General features: G+C 29.0%; 1 protein-coding gene and 1 pseudogene across 1 annotated transcript in view; both read left to right on the top strand.

The window, feature by feature from the left end:
• The window catches only part of LOC142323894 (atrial natriuretic peptide-converting enzyme), a 298697-nt gene that overhangs the window by 270863 nt on the left and 11292 nt on the right, over positions 1 to 16542 (top strand). Inside the window, exons 7-12 of the mRNA XM_075364224.1 lie at positions 68 to 274; positions 2617 to 2824; positions 4257 to 4405; positions 12283 to 12454; positions 13848 to 14089; positions 16221 to 16339. Coding sequence (XP_075220339.1) covers positions 68 to 274; positions 2617 to 2824; positions 4257 to 4405; positions 12283 to 12454; positions 13848 to 14089; positions 16221 to 16339 — 1097 coding nt within the window. The remainder of the gene's footprint in view (positions 1 to 67; positions 275 to 2616; positions 2825 to 4256; positions 4406 to 12282; positions 12455 to 13847; positions 14090 to 16220; positions 16340 to 16542) is intronic.
• On the top strand, positions 5029 to 6824 carry LOC142323205 (uncharacterized; annotated as a pseudogene).

The following is a 16542-nucleotide window of genomic DNA, read 5'->3' as shown; positions in this document are numbered from 1 at the left end:
TTAATTGTTTTTATAATATTAATATCATGAAATTTTTAACACATTTTATGATTTTCTTTTTTTTTAGGTTGTACTCAATCACTTGAAGCGAAAGGTCTTTCAGGATATCATTGTGATGGCATTCCAGACTGTCCAGATCTTTCAGATGAGATGACATGCTCTTATTGTGAACCAGGACATGTTCATTGTGGTTCAGGATTGAAATGTATACCATCAAATAAGCAATGTGATGGTGTACAAGATTGTCCTAATAACAGTGATGAAAAAGCTTGCCGTAAGCTTATTTTTAATTAAAATCAATATAACAATTATTTTTAATCAATTATACTTAATGTAACAAATTTTATACAGTCTCTACTCATCTACTACTTGTTCTGTTACTCTTAGCAGAGTACCTTTGAAAAATATATTATTTTTATGTTTTTTAATTTACACTATGTTACCACACAAACGAAACTGTATGACCTAAAGCTAACTAAATCACTATAATGTAGACTTTCTAAGACTATTAACCTTACAAATTGTGGCAATTCAACATTCTTGAGATATCTGTTTTTACATAAATCCTAATCATTATGTTTAGACATATGATACACATAGTCTTAATAACCTGTAAACTATTGAATGCCGGTGGTTCTAAAATTGTTGTACATGTACCTTCAGGGATGTTTTGAATAGGCAAAAATAGTTGAATAATAGCATGAAAAGATACATATATCTCAATAATATAACGTGAAAGATACACTAAAAGTTGTGAAACTAATTCATCTTATGCCAAAGACAAGAATGGAAATAAAATTATTAAAAGAATAATGTAATAATCAAAGATAGTTATCAGTGGTTATAATATCAGTGGCAAAACAAGAAATGATAGTCTATTAATTAATCTAGTGTATTCTGTAACTTTACAGTTGTGTAAAAACCTGTAACACAACTCTTTCTTTCTAGTTTAGTATTAATAAACTCAGTTAATCAAAGATTCTGAAGTTTCTATTACTATTTAAAGGTAAGGAACTAATATATTATATAAATTTGTGTTATTTATATTTTTTTGAAGAACAAGTAGGCTGTGTTAACAAGTGTAGTAAGACTATTTTTTATCTTACCAGTTGTACCTGCTTTCATAACACAATATACTACAAAGTAGGTTCAATAAGCCAATTAATATTTATAGTCTGTTATAAAACTTTATATAAATTTAAAAACAAACCCTTTTTTTAATTTTGTGGCATTGACTGCAGCAGTCTTTAGCTTCTAATAAATGCCAATAATTCAGAATAAAATTGCACCTAGTGTTGTTTAACTTAGCTGATCTGTATGAACCAATTTAATAAACATGGTTTTGAACATTGCTACTTTATTTAATTTCATATTCTTCTGTTTCCATTATTCTAGTGCTTGAGATATTCTAGATATTGTGGAACCATTAGAATATCATAAGCGTTGACTATGTACCTAGGACCCTAATGGTTTTAAATTAGATTTGTGATTTCTTTTTTATTTTATTAATTTCCCTTAAAAAAGTACACACTGGATTTTTTCCTAATTATCTATTAATTTTATCATAGACAAAAAAAAACAAATGGGCAGTTTATTTATTAGATCCATTCATCAACAGTTAGAAATATTAATCTGAAGTAATTGTATCAATATTTATCACAAAAACTTTGTTAATATACAGGTTACAATTTTTAGGAAAGTAGTGACTGGATTGGTGATTAACCACTATCATTTCTTTATGGTAAATTAATAGCATAAGTAAAGGAAAGCCATTTCAGCTTTTTATCTGTAGATCCTGAGTTCAAATCCCACCCAAGTACTCTTTTTCACATGCTATTACATTTTCATACCATTTTCCCATGAACAAGTTTTAGACTTATTTAATTAATTGTCTAAAAAATATATAAAGTGAAAAATTAATAAACAAATTTAAATGTAATAACAATCCAAAACTCTACTCATCTGCTTATTTCCTGTGTGATACATATACAAGCTGTGATACATCATATTCACTGTGTTTATAAATTCTTCATGTGCTGATAACAATTTAATACAAAAATTTCTTTCCCAAAAAATCATTAGCCCAAGAATAATTATTTGAATTTTCATTTCTTCAACATCCTTATATGTAATTGCATTTACAGTTGGTCCCAGGATTTGATTTCAGTCATATCCAAATTAAGCGTTTTGCATTTTTACATAAATATATAACTTTGTAATTCGTTTTCCTTAATGCTGGATTCCTTAATAATTTTCATCTTGAAAAAAATATTACTTATGTTTAAAGGATTAGTCAAAAACTTCAAAACAAAACAAAATTGAAATTAAATGAGATTGTTCAAACACTTTTACTGAAAATGTAATTCAGTCTAAAGGGGAAAAATCAACAATAGTTAGGTGTTAGGTCAGTTGGTAGTGAAGAAAGGATAGGCATGTGAAACAGAATAAGACATCATGAAGTTCGCCAATTTTGGCTAACATCCAGATTTGGTAAGGAGAAAACAGACACTCAAGGATAAAATATTCACAGGAATAGCTAGCTATTACTGTACTTATTATTAATTAATATTATTATCTAGTAAACTTTCCAATTCAACCTTATAATCTTTTTTTCAGTTTCATTAGCACCAACCATATCCAGTATTATGTCAGTAAGAAGTTCACAGTCAGGTCATTATTATTCTGCTGGTAATGTTGTATTTATGGAGAAAGGACTACGAGGGAAATTATGTATTGATAATTTAACAGCAACAATTGAACCAGAATTACAAAATTCTGTTCTTGAAACAGTTGCTACATCACTCTGTCATACTTTAACATTTCAGTAAGTATAATTTACTTATCAAAATGTGCATCTTTCGTTTCTTTATTAGATTTTGATTACACAGTATAATATCACAAACCGTACATCAGTATTACCATACCAACAGTATTATACAAACTCAACATCATAAATAGTGATAGCTTTGTGGCATTCTTATAGTCAGTATTTTCTAGATCTACTTAGTAGAAAATAATATTTAGATGCTACTTTTTTCCTATCTATTCACAACACTACACATTGCTGTTGCTGTTGAAACATTTTCAAAGTAGCATACTTTTCATCATAAACAGAATGTTTACTCTCCCCATTTATACTACAGACTTTGTTCTTGTCGATACCCATTTGTATCCACAACTGTACATTAATGCATATGGTGATATTAATATTATGTTTTGAGTTACTGCAAATAAATTTGTTTTTCTGTTAGGTTTATGTTGTTAATATGGTTATATATTGCGCTATGTAATGTTAATAACATTTTCAGTAACTCACTCACATGAAAACCAGTCACCATCTCTCCAGACACACATACTTGTGTCAGATTTGTGAGATAGATATAATCACTAATCTTAATGTAATAAATAAATAAGATACTCGATTACTTAGCACTACAAAGTTGAACTATAGTTTGTTTTTTAATAATAAAATAAATAATCATACCATATTTTTAGTGAACATGTATTTATGACCAACAATTGCAGTCACTGATCAAATTATTTATCTCCAAATTGAAAAATAGGAAAAAATTCTTTTCTTTGTTTTGAAGTTTATTTTATTAAAAAATTAAGTTATGATAATGACAAAAATAAGGAATATTTATTACTATGTATGTTTTATTCATTAAATATAAAAGGAAAAATTATTTATCAATTTATTTAGTGTTTTGATATTTATACTGTTTTTTTTTTAAATATTTAATTCTTTATAAAAGGCCAGAATTTAGATTCAAAAATGGGCCATGTGGGATTACATGTCATAAAATGTAATAACACATTTTATTTACCACATTTTAATGATCTGCAGGTATTACTCTCATAAAAATTATCTTATAAGACCTCTCTCTTTTTCTGTTTAGCCTCCAGAACCACCATAAGGTATTGCTTCAGAGATGAATAGGATGATGTATATGAATGTAAATGTAGTGCAGTCTTGTACAGTATTAGGTCGACCATTCCTGAGATGTGTGGATAATTGAAACCCAACCACCAAAAAACACCAGTATCCATGATCTAGTTATTCTTTTGAGACCTGCCTACATAATTTAACATTAATTATATAGCATAAAAACCCTGCACGACCCATTTTTATGTACTGACCGTCTGTTGATGTTAGTGAAACCTTATCATTTATGTGAAAATTAATTTTAAATTATGTTATTAGCACCTTTCAGTTTTTGATATAATTTTTCTTTATGGTATGTTTCTGTTTTTAGGAATGTATCAAGTTTTCATAAAGAAGTTGACAATGAATCAAACACATTGCACTATGTACAAATGGAAGATCCAACTGCTGCTGAGATATCTTTTTTTCCATCTGATTGTCAGAATAAAACTGTCTTTTTTATAAACTGTTCAAATATAGGTAAATATTACAACTTTCTAGAAGTGTAATTTTAAATAAAACTTGTTGATAACTATATTTTATTATAATTTAGTATTATTATCATTTAGTTGTTATGATAGTTCATAATTCTGCAAATCACAGATTTAATAATTTATACTGATTTGTTAATCACTTTTGACATAAATTGAATACTAGTATTCTGTCCTAAGGAAAAAGGCAGTATCTACAAAAATGACAATTTTCAGATTAAAAATGATTTTTACATATTGTGGGATGATGGTTTAGTGAACTAGTCAAAACTGCTGTATGTGCTGTGGTTTTGCAGATACAGCTATAGAAGTTAGCAGCATCTGCACAAAAATAAAGACAATACTACGTAAGAAGGCAGTAACTATATACTATTAAGGAAAAAGGCAGTATGTACAATACATTTACTGCCATTTTGCTTAGGACTATCTAGTTTACTATCTTCTTGTTTAGTTGAAGAGCTTTATGTCACAGCTGATTCAGTTACTGCATAGGATTTGATTTTAAGGTTATGTTTATGTTGTTTTACTAAGGTTATCTAAGGTCTGTGGTAGTATTACACATAGTGCATTTGTGTTATATTTTTTATCAAATTTTTTATACAATTTTAAACAATGAGTTTAGGTCATTCTTCCAAGTTTTTGTTTCCGACATCGAGTAGAACAAAACAATTATTTGATTTAGCAACCAGAAATAATTCAAGTGACAATTTTAATAATTCTAGGCCTACTACAGTTAATAAGCATGAAAACAGTCTTAACTGCAATGAACCAGTTATGTTATCTAATACTGTGCTTTAAAGTAACAAAATTCTGTTCATTGATGATCATAGTAATGTAGGTCAAAGAATTGAAATAATTAGTCAGTTTGAGAGTGAAAGTCAGAACAATCAACTAAATTCACAAAGTGTTTCTAGCTTATAAAAACATTCTTCTAACTTGAATTTTCTTGACATTAGTATTTCAAATAATAAAGATGTTGGAGTTAACAGTGATCAGTCTGATGTAGATTATTTAATAAATATCATTGAGAATGATGGAACAGAAATTTCTTCCTGTAGCACATCACAAATTTGTATTGTTGATGATAATAAAAACTCACAGCTACCTGATAAAACAAAGTCAATCCTAAAATCCAGAAAAGAAAACGGTTAAAATATGATGAAAGTATTTGTGAAAGGAAGAAAATGAAACTAGAGACTGAGAAACTAAATCATAAAGTTATACCTAACTGTGGTGAAACATGCAAAAAAGGTGTGCTTTAAAAATAAATGAAGAGCATAGAATTGCAATTAACAACCAGTAATGGGGATGTTCATGGCTACAACATAGAGCATTCATTTTAAATTCTTGTAAACGATTACAAGTAAAGAGAAGAACATCTGAAATTGCAGTTAAGCAAGAAAAGTATTTTTTTAAAAAGTTCATGAAATTTATAGTGTTTTTTTTAAATACTCTGGTTACAACCAAAAAAAAAAAAAGATAAAATGCTGCATAATGTTTTATCAGGAACACCTAAAGGTTCCATTATACCAAGCCTGATCGGAGAGAAAAACATCCATCAAAAAATAAATGTCCGCATTATGAAATAATTCATATTGAATCATTCCATTCTCAAATCTCTCATTACATGAGGAAACACACACCTAATATAAGGTATCTTCCAAGTGATGTTAGTATAAAACTAATGGATTCCAATTTCCTGGAAAAATACCCTAACTTTAGAAATTGTGTTTTGTATGAACTATATTGTTAAGTTGTAAAACAACACAAAATATCATTTGCAAAACTTGATGATGAAGAGTGCAAGAGGTGTGAAGAATTTAACCTTCATTAACATGATAAATCTAATATAGATTTTAATTTTCATGTGTGCAAGTCATGGACAGACCACATTAATGCAGCAAGTTAATCAAGATCTGCTTATAGTAAATATGCAGAAGGTCATGCTGAATTGCCTGATGGAGGTGTTTGTTTTTCTTCTGATTTGCAGAAAATTATCATGCTGCCTAGACTGGATATGATTGCCTAGACACGTTCTTTTTATTCGACGACTAATTACTTATCATCAGACATTCGCCCCTGTAGGGAAGAAAAGTACATTAAAGCCTTACTCAGATCTTTGGCACGAAGGGGTAAGCAGCCGAAATAAAGAAGATATTGTTAGTGCCTTCTACATGTCTTTTAAAAAGTACATTGATACCAGCAATTTTATTATTTGGTTAGACAACTCCTAGAGTCAAAACAAAAATTGGTGTTTCCTATCATTCCTAATAACAATTATTAATTCAGATGAGATAGCAGCTACTGAAATAACTATTTTTATTTTGAACCTGGGCACTCATTCATGAGCACGAACAGTTTTCATCATCAGGTGAAACTTTCATTAAAAAAAAAAAAAAACCTTCTGACTTCAGAGATTTTGTAATGCAGTGTCTACAGAAAACTCATGCAATGTTGAAGCAGTTTGTATGGATTATTACGACATTTGCAACTGGAAAGAACACAGTTCGAAAAATAAGTTAAAATACAGGCGTAAGAATGAATATTTGAAAGATACAGTGAAAATTAAAGTCAAACGGGGACAATTTTATTTACAATTTAAAAATGATTATGTTGATAGCTCCCCATGTCAAAAATTAGATTTTCTGCAGAAAAAATTCCATTTCCTGAAGCACAGAAGAGTCTTCATGGATTTCCTTGTGAAAAAAGGGATAAAATTTTAAAAATCATACAGGGTATTATTACACAAAACCAGAAAGCATTTTGGGAAAATATGGCAGTCTACTAAACTTAATTCAATTACTAGTTTTTAAACGACAATTTATTTAAATGTGTTAAGTCAAACAAATTATTTCATGAAAAGGGACAGAATGTTTTCATTTTATTACAGAATTCCTTTTAGTTGTGTAAAATAAATATTTTACTTATGTATTAAAGTACATTGAGTTCAAAAGTAATTTTTTTTAAATATGTTGTTAATCTTGTAATTAATCTTCGTTTTCACTTAATCTGTCCAACATTTCAACAGCGAAATTGTAACATTTTACACCATCATTGGGTTTCAATTTCTGCAGTATCTGGATTTTATAAGCGTGTAATTTCAGTTTTTTATGTAAAACTTTGTGAACTGTTGATTTTTGAATACCTAATTCGACGCTTGGACGGCAGATGTACTTCCCAGGACTTCTAATTGCCGATTGTCTAATTAGTTCACCCGTTCCGACTGGTACACTTGGTCTGCCCGTTGATTTCTGTTTCTTAACCGATCCAGTTTCTTCGAATTGTTTGAACCAACGTGTTATGTTATTTTTGTGTGGTGGATCTCTTCCGAATTCACGTCGAACTAAAATTACGGATTTTAATTCAGATATCAATAAAACACACTTTGCTTTGTCTTTATCCGAGAACATAGTAACTCACTAAACTCAACGCAACAACAATACACGAACTGAGGTTGTGAGTTACAACTGCTGATAAACAAACTTTTGGGTTGGAGGCTTTCAGGGATACCAATATAACACCTAGAAATATCCCTATGAATATATCTTCCTATGAATTATTGAAACCGCACCATTCTTTTATGATCCCCCCCCCCCACCAAAAAAAAATCTTCGCCAGGTCATATCCTTCTGTTTAAAACCGATTTCGCCATTTCTGACCTTTGACACAAAATACTCTTAAAAAAACCAATTAAACGCCTAGAAACGGCAAGATTTTGGCGGCGAGCATTTTTTTGGGGGGGCCTAATTTTGGGGGTTTTTAGGATTTGGTGTCAAGAGATGGCGGTGGCCCAGATCGGTGGAGATCCTGAATGGCTTTGGTCTAGGATGAACAGGAAGTAAGAAATATTAAAAAAAGTGATCCTCCTTATAATTGTCTCTGTGAGAACTTAGAATATATTTCGTGTTCTAGACATCGTCGATACGCCGACTCGCCGCATAACCCTTTAGCTCGCGTATCCTGCATGTTTCAGTGGCTGGGAATTCAACCTGTGCCCACGAGCCTCCCTCGACCAGCAGCCTGGTTGTTGTGTTCCATGAGAGTTCTGAACTATTTTAAGGCGTCTAATCCGAAAGCAGTTTGTTTACTCATTTCTCTTCGTGTAAGGCCAAAGAATAATAGTATATGTTCATCGTTTGTGCAAATTCCGCCAGTTTGGACACACAGCTGAAAGGTGTAATCATCTGGAGGTAGTGTACTTCCACTCTTTGTGGATGAGAGTAATAAACGAGAGGAGTATACTAAGACGTCGGAGGCACGACTTGTGTTAACAGCAGACGTCTTGTAACCTGTATTTTAGTTATCGTATGTAACAGATATGAGTTTCTTACTTACTATAAAATAGTAAGTAGTACTAGATAGAAATCCAGATACTGCATCTATGCATTGGTGTGTATATAACTAGAGATGTAAGGAAAAAGGCAGTATCTGCATTTTTTAGTGAAAAAAAAATTGTCTCTAATCTTATTGTTATACAATGAATTTTCAGACAAAATAACTGCAGAAACCACAAAAACAATAAAATAAATTTGAAAATATCATAATGGCTAGCTTAAAAACTTTAAAGCTGATTTTCTCAATATGGTGTTTTTGCAGATACTGCTTTTCTCCTTAGCAGGGCAGTATTATCAATTGAATACCAAGGGATTTAAACATGCAGTCTTAGATTAAAATATCTTTTAAAATAGTAATTGACTTGATTCATTCAGTTTTTACATTATTTTTATTAGTTGTCAACAGTTTTGTGTTAATAATAAACAAAAAAAAAAATGTCTAACATTACCTGTTTATTGACACAAATGAACCTTGGGTTTGATTCCTGGAAAGAGTATGACATTTTTTCATATATTATTTCATTCAGCTCATCTTATCTTTGTTTAATGATGGATAGACTGGAGTAAATAATTGTGCAACGGTGGACACTTTTTTTTCTTTCAATATGAGTATTTTATGATTCCGTGCAACAACAAAAATCTAAAAAAAATGTTTTAATAGATATTGTAGATGCATAAAAATAAACTTTGTAGCCATCTTTTTCATATTTTACAGAAAAAAGGAAAAACTAGATTATCCAATTTAAAATTTTCCCTCAATGCAGTAAATTTAATACATATTCTTAAAGTGTATGTGAAAAAGTGCTAAGCCTTACCAGGGTTTAGATAATTTAAATAAACCTTTAATCTTAATACACAAAATTGTTCCAGCAATATTTGACATTTATTTAATAAAAAGCAAATAACAGGAATAATTTTACTTCTTAAAAATTATATTGTCTATATAACATCCAACCCATCTTCTAAATGCATTCAATGCATTATTCTAAACACTCATTTAGATTATTAAGAATTTTCTGGAAAAAGTGTATGTTTTCTTTTTTGTGATTTCCTATTTTAATTTATGCTATACTTTTTAATATAGTCTTTTCTATGCTATTAATGCATAGGAAAGACTCCATTGGCAACAAGGTTGGACTTTTAAAAAAAGCTAATTTATGTCCTCTTTTAGAAATTATTCTTCCTAGAAATGTACTACATGCCACAACCTACATTTATTTGTCGTATAACTTATGGCTCTCTCTTGTTCAAACCACAAATCTAAGCTTGCTCCATGATGCTTCTGTTGTCTTATTACTAAATTCTCCTTTAACATATGTTAAAAAATCTCTGAATTCATCATTAGGGAATGTTACTTTGAATCATAAAAAAAAATACAATGTTATAATTCCATAAGCCAAAACTGCAGCCCAAACCAATACTTTTGAAGTGTGTAATGGTCATAAATACTTCAAATAGAATTTTGCTTATCCCAGAAATAAAAATTTGTTTATGCATGAGATCATTACAATGAAAATGAACTTACTCACTGAACTAGATCATGTCCATTATTGTACATTTCTCCAATACCTTATTTGTGAAATTAATCACACTCCATAGTCAGACAGTTGCAATTTTTGAAAAAGTTGAAACTTGTAACACTTGAAAAGATCTTTCTTTAAAATTTGTTCAATAGTTGATCTATGCATGTTTAACTGAGTTATATTTTTTAGTTTAATCCCTGTTACCTCACAAATCCAGCCAATCCTACAGATGTTTGACTGTTACTAACCTATTCTTCTCAAAGTTTGTGATTCATCATTAATCATATTTATAGTTGGTGTTTCAAACAATAATATTAACCATAACTAGTATGATATTTTCATAAAACTGTTATTAACGAATATTTCTTTTTTATAAACCTCATGCTTACCAAAGGAAGGTGGTGCACTACTGAAACAAATATCATTATCAAAATTCCCAGAAGCTGTTCCTCAGTTTCACTTGGCTAACTGACATGCCTCTTTTCCCTTTACATATAGTATGGATTCAAAATACAAACTTTTTCTAACACACTTTGTATAACTCTGATTATTAATTTTACCAATTAGACATGACTTTGGTTTTCTTCTTTTTTTTTGTTTAACCTCTGGGACCATCGTCAGATTTGATTCAGAGGATGAGATGAACAATTTGTATTGTGTGTGAAAATGCCATGCCTAACCAGGATTCGAACCCGGGACCTCCGGATGAAAGGCCGAGATGCTACCACTCATGCCACAGAGGCCAGCATGACTTTAGTTTGAAAAAAAATTTACTTTGATTGACATTAAACAAGTCACTCTTGATGAGTAATTTGTATAATAATTCTAAGTGTCCAGATATTTAGTGTTTTGACTTGGAACCTTAGGTAGAAGCATCCCCTTGTTCATGGAGCGAGTGTATTTATTGCTTTTTACTTCCCTATATTGACAGGGCAGAATGTGCTGTAAATTAGAGCTCTACCAACAGAATTGCAGCTTTAAGATGATATAAAAGAACGTTTAGCATTAAAGTATAACTAGTCCAGCTGGGTCTCGAACTACTTCCCACACGGGAAGGCAAGTTAACCATCTGCAAGTAATTGAATGAGTGTATATGTACTTCAAAATGTATGGTTACAGTACATTTATTATATTTATATTAGTATAGTAATGTAATTTAATGGCTCTTTTACAAAAATTATGGTTGATAAATAAAATGTTATATAAATAGAAAATATTTATGTTTATACTCGTTTGTTACTTAGGAAATTGATTTTATTTAAAGGTAAAAGCTAATAGATTCCATTAAGTTAAGCATCTTTGCAGAGAAAATAAGTAATAATATTTTTTAATGTTTAATTTAATGAAAATTATTTAGATAAGTACCAATAGTACCTGTAAAAGTATTTTAACTTAAGTTTTATATTTATTTTTTTTTTAATAATAATCATTAAAAATAAAATAAAATTAAATCTTTTTATCAGTTACCACATATAGTGTACCATTATTACATGCCATTGAAATACTTCAGAAAATAATCTTCTAAAGATTAAAATTATTTCTATCAATTATAACTACAGCTATAAAAACATAAACTATACAATACTTTAAATAAGTTTTACATATAAAAATAAAGTAAATAATACTACATGCACATTTATACTAGTTATATATAATGTTAGCAAATAAGCTAATATATAAAAAAAGCTTAATGTAAAATTTAATGTACATACAATCCTTGACATAAACAGCCAGTTCATTGTTATTCAGTAATCAAAATTCCTGGTTTAACAATCATAAAATCTGGATTACTGCATAGCAATCTATCTGTATGTTGTATGCATATATACGTCATTATCTATTAATGGCAATCTCATTCATAAAGTCTGTAAGCGGACTTTACTTATCCCTAATATATTATTAACTTTTTTTTGTTACATATAGTATATTTAATCATTTTTCATTATAAGTTTTTCTGAAAATGTTTTAACAGCATGAACATTTAATAATTTGCTTTTGTTTTTTCATAGAATGTGGACTTCAATCAGCTCGTTTAACACAGACTGTGGATGGCTTAGGGAAAATGGCTGCACCAGGAGACTGGCCTTGGCATGTGTCATTATTTAAAAGTGGTACACATGTATGTGATGCTACTGTTATTGATTCTCTTTGGTTACTTACCAGCGCTTCTTGTTTTCAAGGGTAAAGAATTTTTTTTAATAGCATTCTGTAGCCAAACTTTTATCATTCTTTTAACATGAATCATAAAAATTTGTTTTTTTTTTTTTTTGTAAAAAGAGAGGAGTTGGAATTCTCCGAAAAAATTATGAAATTTTTTAGAAATTTTGTGTAGACATAATTACTTTGAAATTGTACAAAGTATTACAATCAAAACTGCATTACCTAGTATACAATAACAGTTAACTAGTATTTTAACTAGTAACAATAGATGTGCATTTTTAATATGCAAGAAAAGAATTATGTATGTTAATGTTTTACCCTACCATATTAATAAAAAAAGATTAATTTAATTTCAGTTACACAATGGAATTGCTTTTTATTTTATAGTGTATCCTGTTGCTTTAAAGATTAGAATGACAATTTTAATTTATATTTTTGCTGGCTGAAGCATTTTGCTAAAATGAAAGTTTAAATTACAAAAAAAGTTACAAAAGAATTAATAGCATAGGTAACAACCCACACATCACGTACATAGTAGTGTATGTGTCAAGATTAAAAATGTTGGATTACAAGGCCTCTAAATAAAAAATATTTGATCTTTAAATTCAATCCTTTCCAATGTTTATACTTTTGAGACCCAAACTTCAAACTTTAATGGCAGGAATGCCTTTTGTACAAACAAAATTGTACAAAGCATGAAGGAAAAATACGTAAACTGGTGAAGTTAAACATTTTAATTTAAACCATTTTTTTTAATTTGGGAATCATTTCAGGAAAAATTTTCCAGTACAAAATTTTTATTTACTTAAAAAAGTGTAAAAAAATATGAGTAAAATTTTCATTAAATCAAGCTCCAGCTGAGATATAACTCCTGACCCCCTCCCCTATCTCCTCAATTTTTTTACTATACTAATTAAACTTTAGCAGCATCATTCCTTCAAATAGAAGTCACCATGAAAAAATTATTTTTTTGATTGATGTGTATGATATTCCAGAAGTTTCCAGTTATCTATTGTAGCTTCCTTCTTTTGACTTCTGAAGTGCCTTCATGAATATATATGCCATGGTTGTGTAACTGCCTATAAATATAGACATTCGGTCATTTGTGTGGGTTCTTAATCAGTATGATCCTATGTGTTCTTAATTAAAACTTGACCAGTAATTGTAGTCAGAAATAGTATCAAGGAACCACACAAATAAGTATAAAAATATAACAGGGTCAACCAGGCCTTGAGGCATCAACCTTCTTCACAGGAAGGTACTAACCACTCTGCACAGCAATTAACTTGATCTACCTAGATATTAAAAAATATGTTAAATCCACCCAGTTTTTTTTGATAAATTCATATTATGTGACCTTTCTTTTATTAAGACAATATTACAAAGTTAATCTGTGTTTTTTTTTCTCTTTTAGTCAGGGAAAGTCAGAATGGATTGCACGCCTTGGTACAGTTCGTTTAACTTCACAATCACCATGGCAACAAGAACGTCATGTTCTTGGAATGGTTAAATCACCTGTTGAGGGAAGCACAATGGTTTTGGTCAAATTAGATAGACCAATTGTATTTTCTGATTACATTAGACCAGTTTGTCTACCAAAGCGAACATTAAATACAAATTTCACAAACTGCAATACTTTGGGATGGAGCAGAAATCGTAAGTGTTCTTATATATATAAAGTATTTTTCTATTCTTTATTTAAATTTATATAATGTATAAAAAAAGTAAAGAATTCATAAATGGAAATTATCCATTTTATGTTAAACATATTTCTTAACTAAATTTTTAATATTATAATGATGAATTGTAGAAATATTATTAATTTTTTGAGTTCTGAAAAAACATTTATTCATAAAAACATATTCAAAATGAAAAATCATTTTATTCATTTTGTCACTTCTTGATAAACTATTTTGACAAATTTTACTTTATAATAGTTAATTAACAAGTCTGCATAAAGTTACAATGGAAAAATTAGAAAATAGAACGCTTTCTTTTTTTTTAGATAGCTGATATAATGAAGAGAGTGAAATAAGTAATTTAAATATCGTAATGAAAATGAAAGTTCTTTTTTTCTTGATGATTAACTAATTATAAGATAACAACCAATTATATAACTCAACAACAAACTTTAATCACTTGATGTTTATGAATACTGTTCTGTGATTATCGTTTATAACTGAAAATAAGATTTACAAACCCACCAGGTACAGCAATTATAAACACTACAATTTGCTGCCCTGTGGAACTAAATAACACTGTTAATTCTAGATGGTTAGAACTCTAAAGATGTGTTACAGAACTATCTGCCGCACCATGTTTTTGATATAGATGTTTCTAACCCCAAGTTAGTAAAATGTTTTAGAAAATGATTATATTTTCTCTTCTATTAGATGAATAAATTTTGCATTTAACCCCGAGAAATATGGACAAAAATACCCTTGATAATAGCACAGGCAAAACAAGCCTTCAGTCAGAAATATAATTTCTTTACAAAAATGAATTTAAACGTCAGGAAAACATTTTTGAAAATATATGTTTGGAGCGTAGCTTTATATGGAAGTGAAGCTTGGACAATCGGAGTATCTGAGAAGAAAAGATTAGAAGCTTTTGAAATGTGGTGCTATAGGAGAATGTTAAAAATCAGATGGGTGGATAAAGTGACAAATGAAGAGGTGTTGCGACATGTCGATGAAGAAAGAAGTATTTGAAAAAATATAGTTAAAAGAAGAGACAGACTTATAGGCCACATATTAAGACATTCTGGAATAGTCGCTTTGATATTGGAGGGACAGGTAAATGGGAAATATTGTGCAGGCAGGCAACGTTTGGAATATGTAAAACAAATTGTTAAGGATGTAGGATGTAGGGAGTATACCAAAATGAAATGACTGGCTCTAGATAGGGAATCTTGGAAAGCTGTATCAAACCAGTCAAATGACTGAAGACAAAAAAAAACAGTGGCATATGCAGAATTCTGTTAGGGGGGGGGGGTCATTATTAAAATTGTTTACAAGTGATATCAGTATTTTAAATTTTGTGTGTTATTTTATTATTGTTATTGTTATATCATGTCATGATATATTTATTTTACAGTGTTCAACTATAACACATTCATAAATATCCTAATAAAATCTTCTACAATGTATTTTTTTCTCAGCCTTATGCTACAATCTTTTTTAACATCTATTTCACCTTGTATAATAAAAATGTTTGTGCCAGTGCCACACGTCATTATTACACTTATAGTATAAGTGTATACATACACTTATAGTATGTTTATTTTATATAGGCCTAATATATAGGCCTTAAAAGTACTTAAACCTTCAAGGGGGAAATTTAAACCCAGTAACCCCCCCCCCTGCATATCCTCTGTGTCCATAATTGTCACTTTCATTTAGAAAAAAATAAGTTACTCTTAAATATTAATTAAAACTCAAAATATAGATTTCAAGAAATTGAGAGAAATTTAATAATAGAAAACACTCATTTGTTTTTTATATTTTTAATTCTTAAATTTATAATTATTTTTTTAATAAGTAATAATGATATTATGATAGTTTACCAGCTTAGATCATGAGAATTTAAAAAATCATGAATAACAAAATAAAGCTCCTAATTTCTATAAGTTTTTTCACATTATAACTTAATATTTTGCATATTACATAGAAGTTTAACCTTATATTTTAATATTTCTTTTAATTATATTTCAGCTTTTCACTTCATTATTTTTTTTTTTTTTATTTTCATTTTGTCTTATAATTTCTGTTATTCTTTTTTTGTGCAGGTGAGATGTTACAGAGGATAGATGTTAGCCCTACTGAGATGGAAAGCTGTGCTAATATTAGCATAACAACTGGGAACAGTTTATGTACTGATACAGCATATTCAATGGATGATTGTAGTGTAAGTATTCAATGATTATTTTTATAAAATTTAAAACAAATAAATAAATAAATATAAATATATATATATATATATATATATATATATATTAAAGTTAAATCTATAATGATAAAAAGTAAATAAAAATTGATTCAAGAAATAATGTATTGTATCTGAAGTTGCATTTATTTTATATAAAAATATGGAAACTGCTATTTAGGAAA

This window comes from Lycorma delicatula, chromosome 4, assembly GCF_047948215.1.
Source record: "Lycorma delicatula isolate Av1 chromosome 4, ASM4794821v1, whole genome shotgun sequence".
Classification (NCBI taxonomy): domain Eukaryota; kingdom Metazoa; phylum Arthropoda; class Insecta; order Hemiptera; family Fulgoridae; genus Lycorma; species Lycorma delicatula.
The sequence above is the reverse complement of the archived record's forward strand: the minus strand, read 5'-3'. Positions and strand labels throughout refer to the sequence as shown.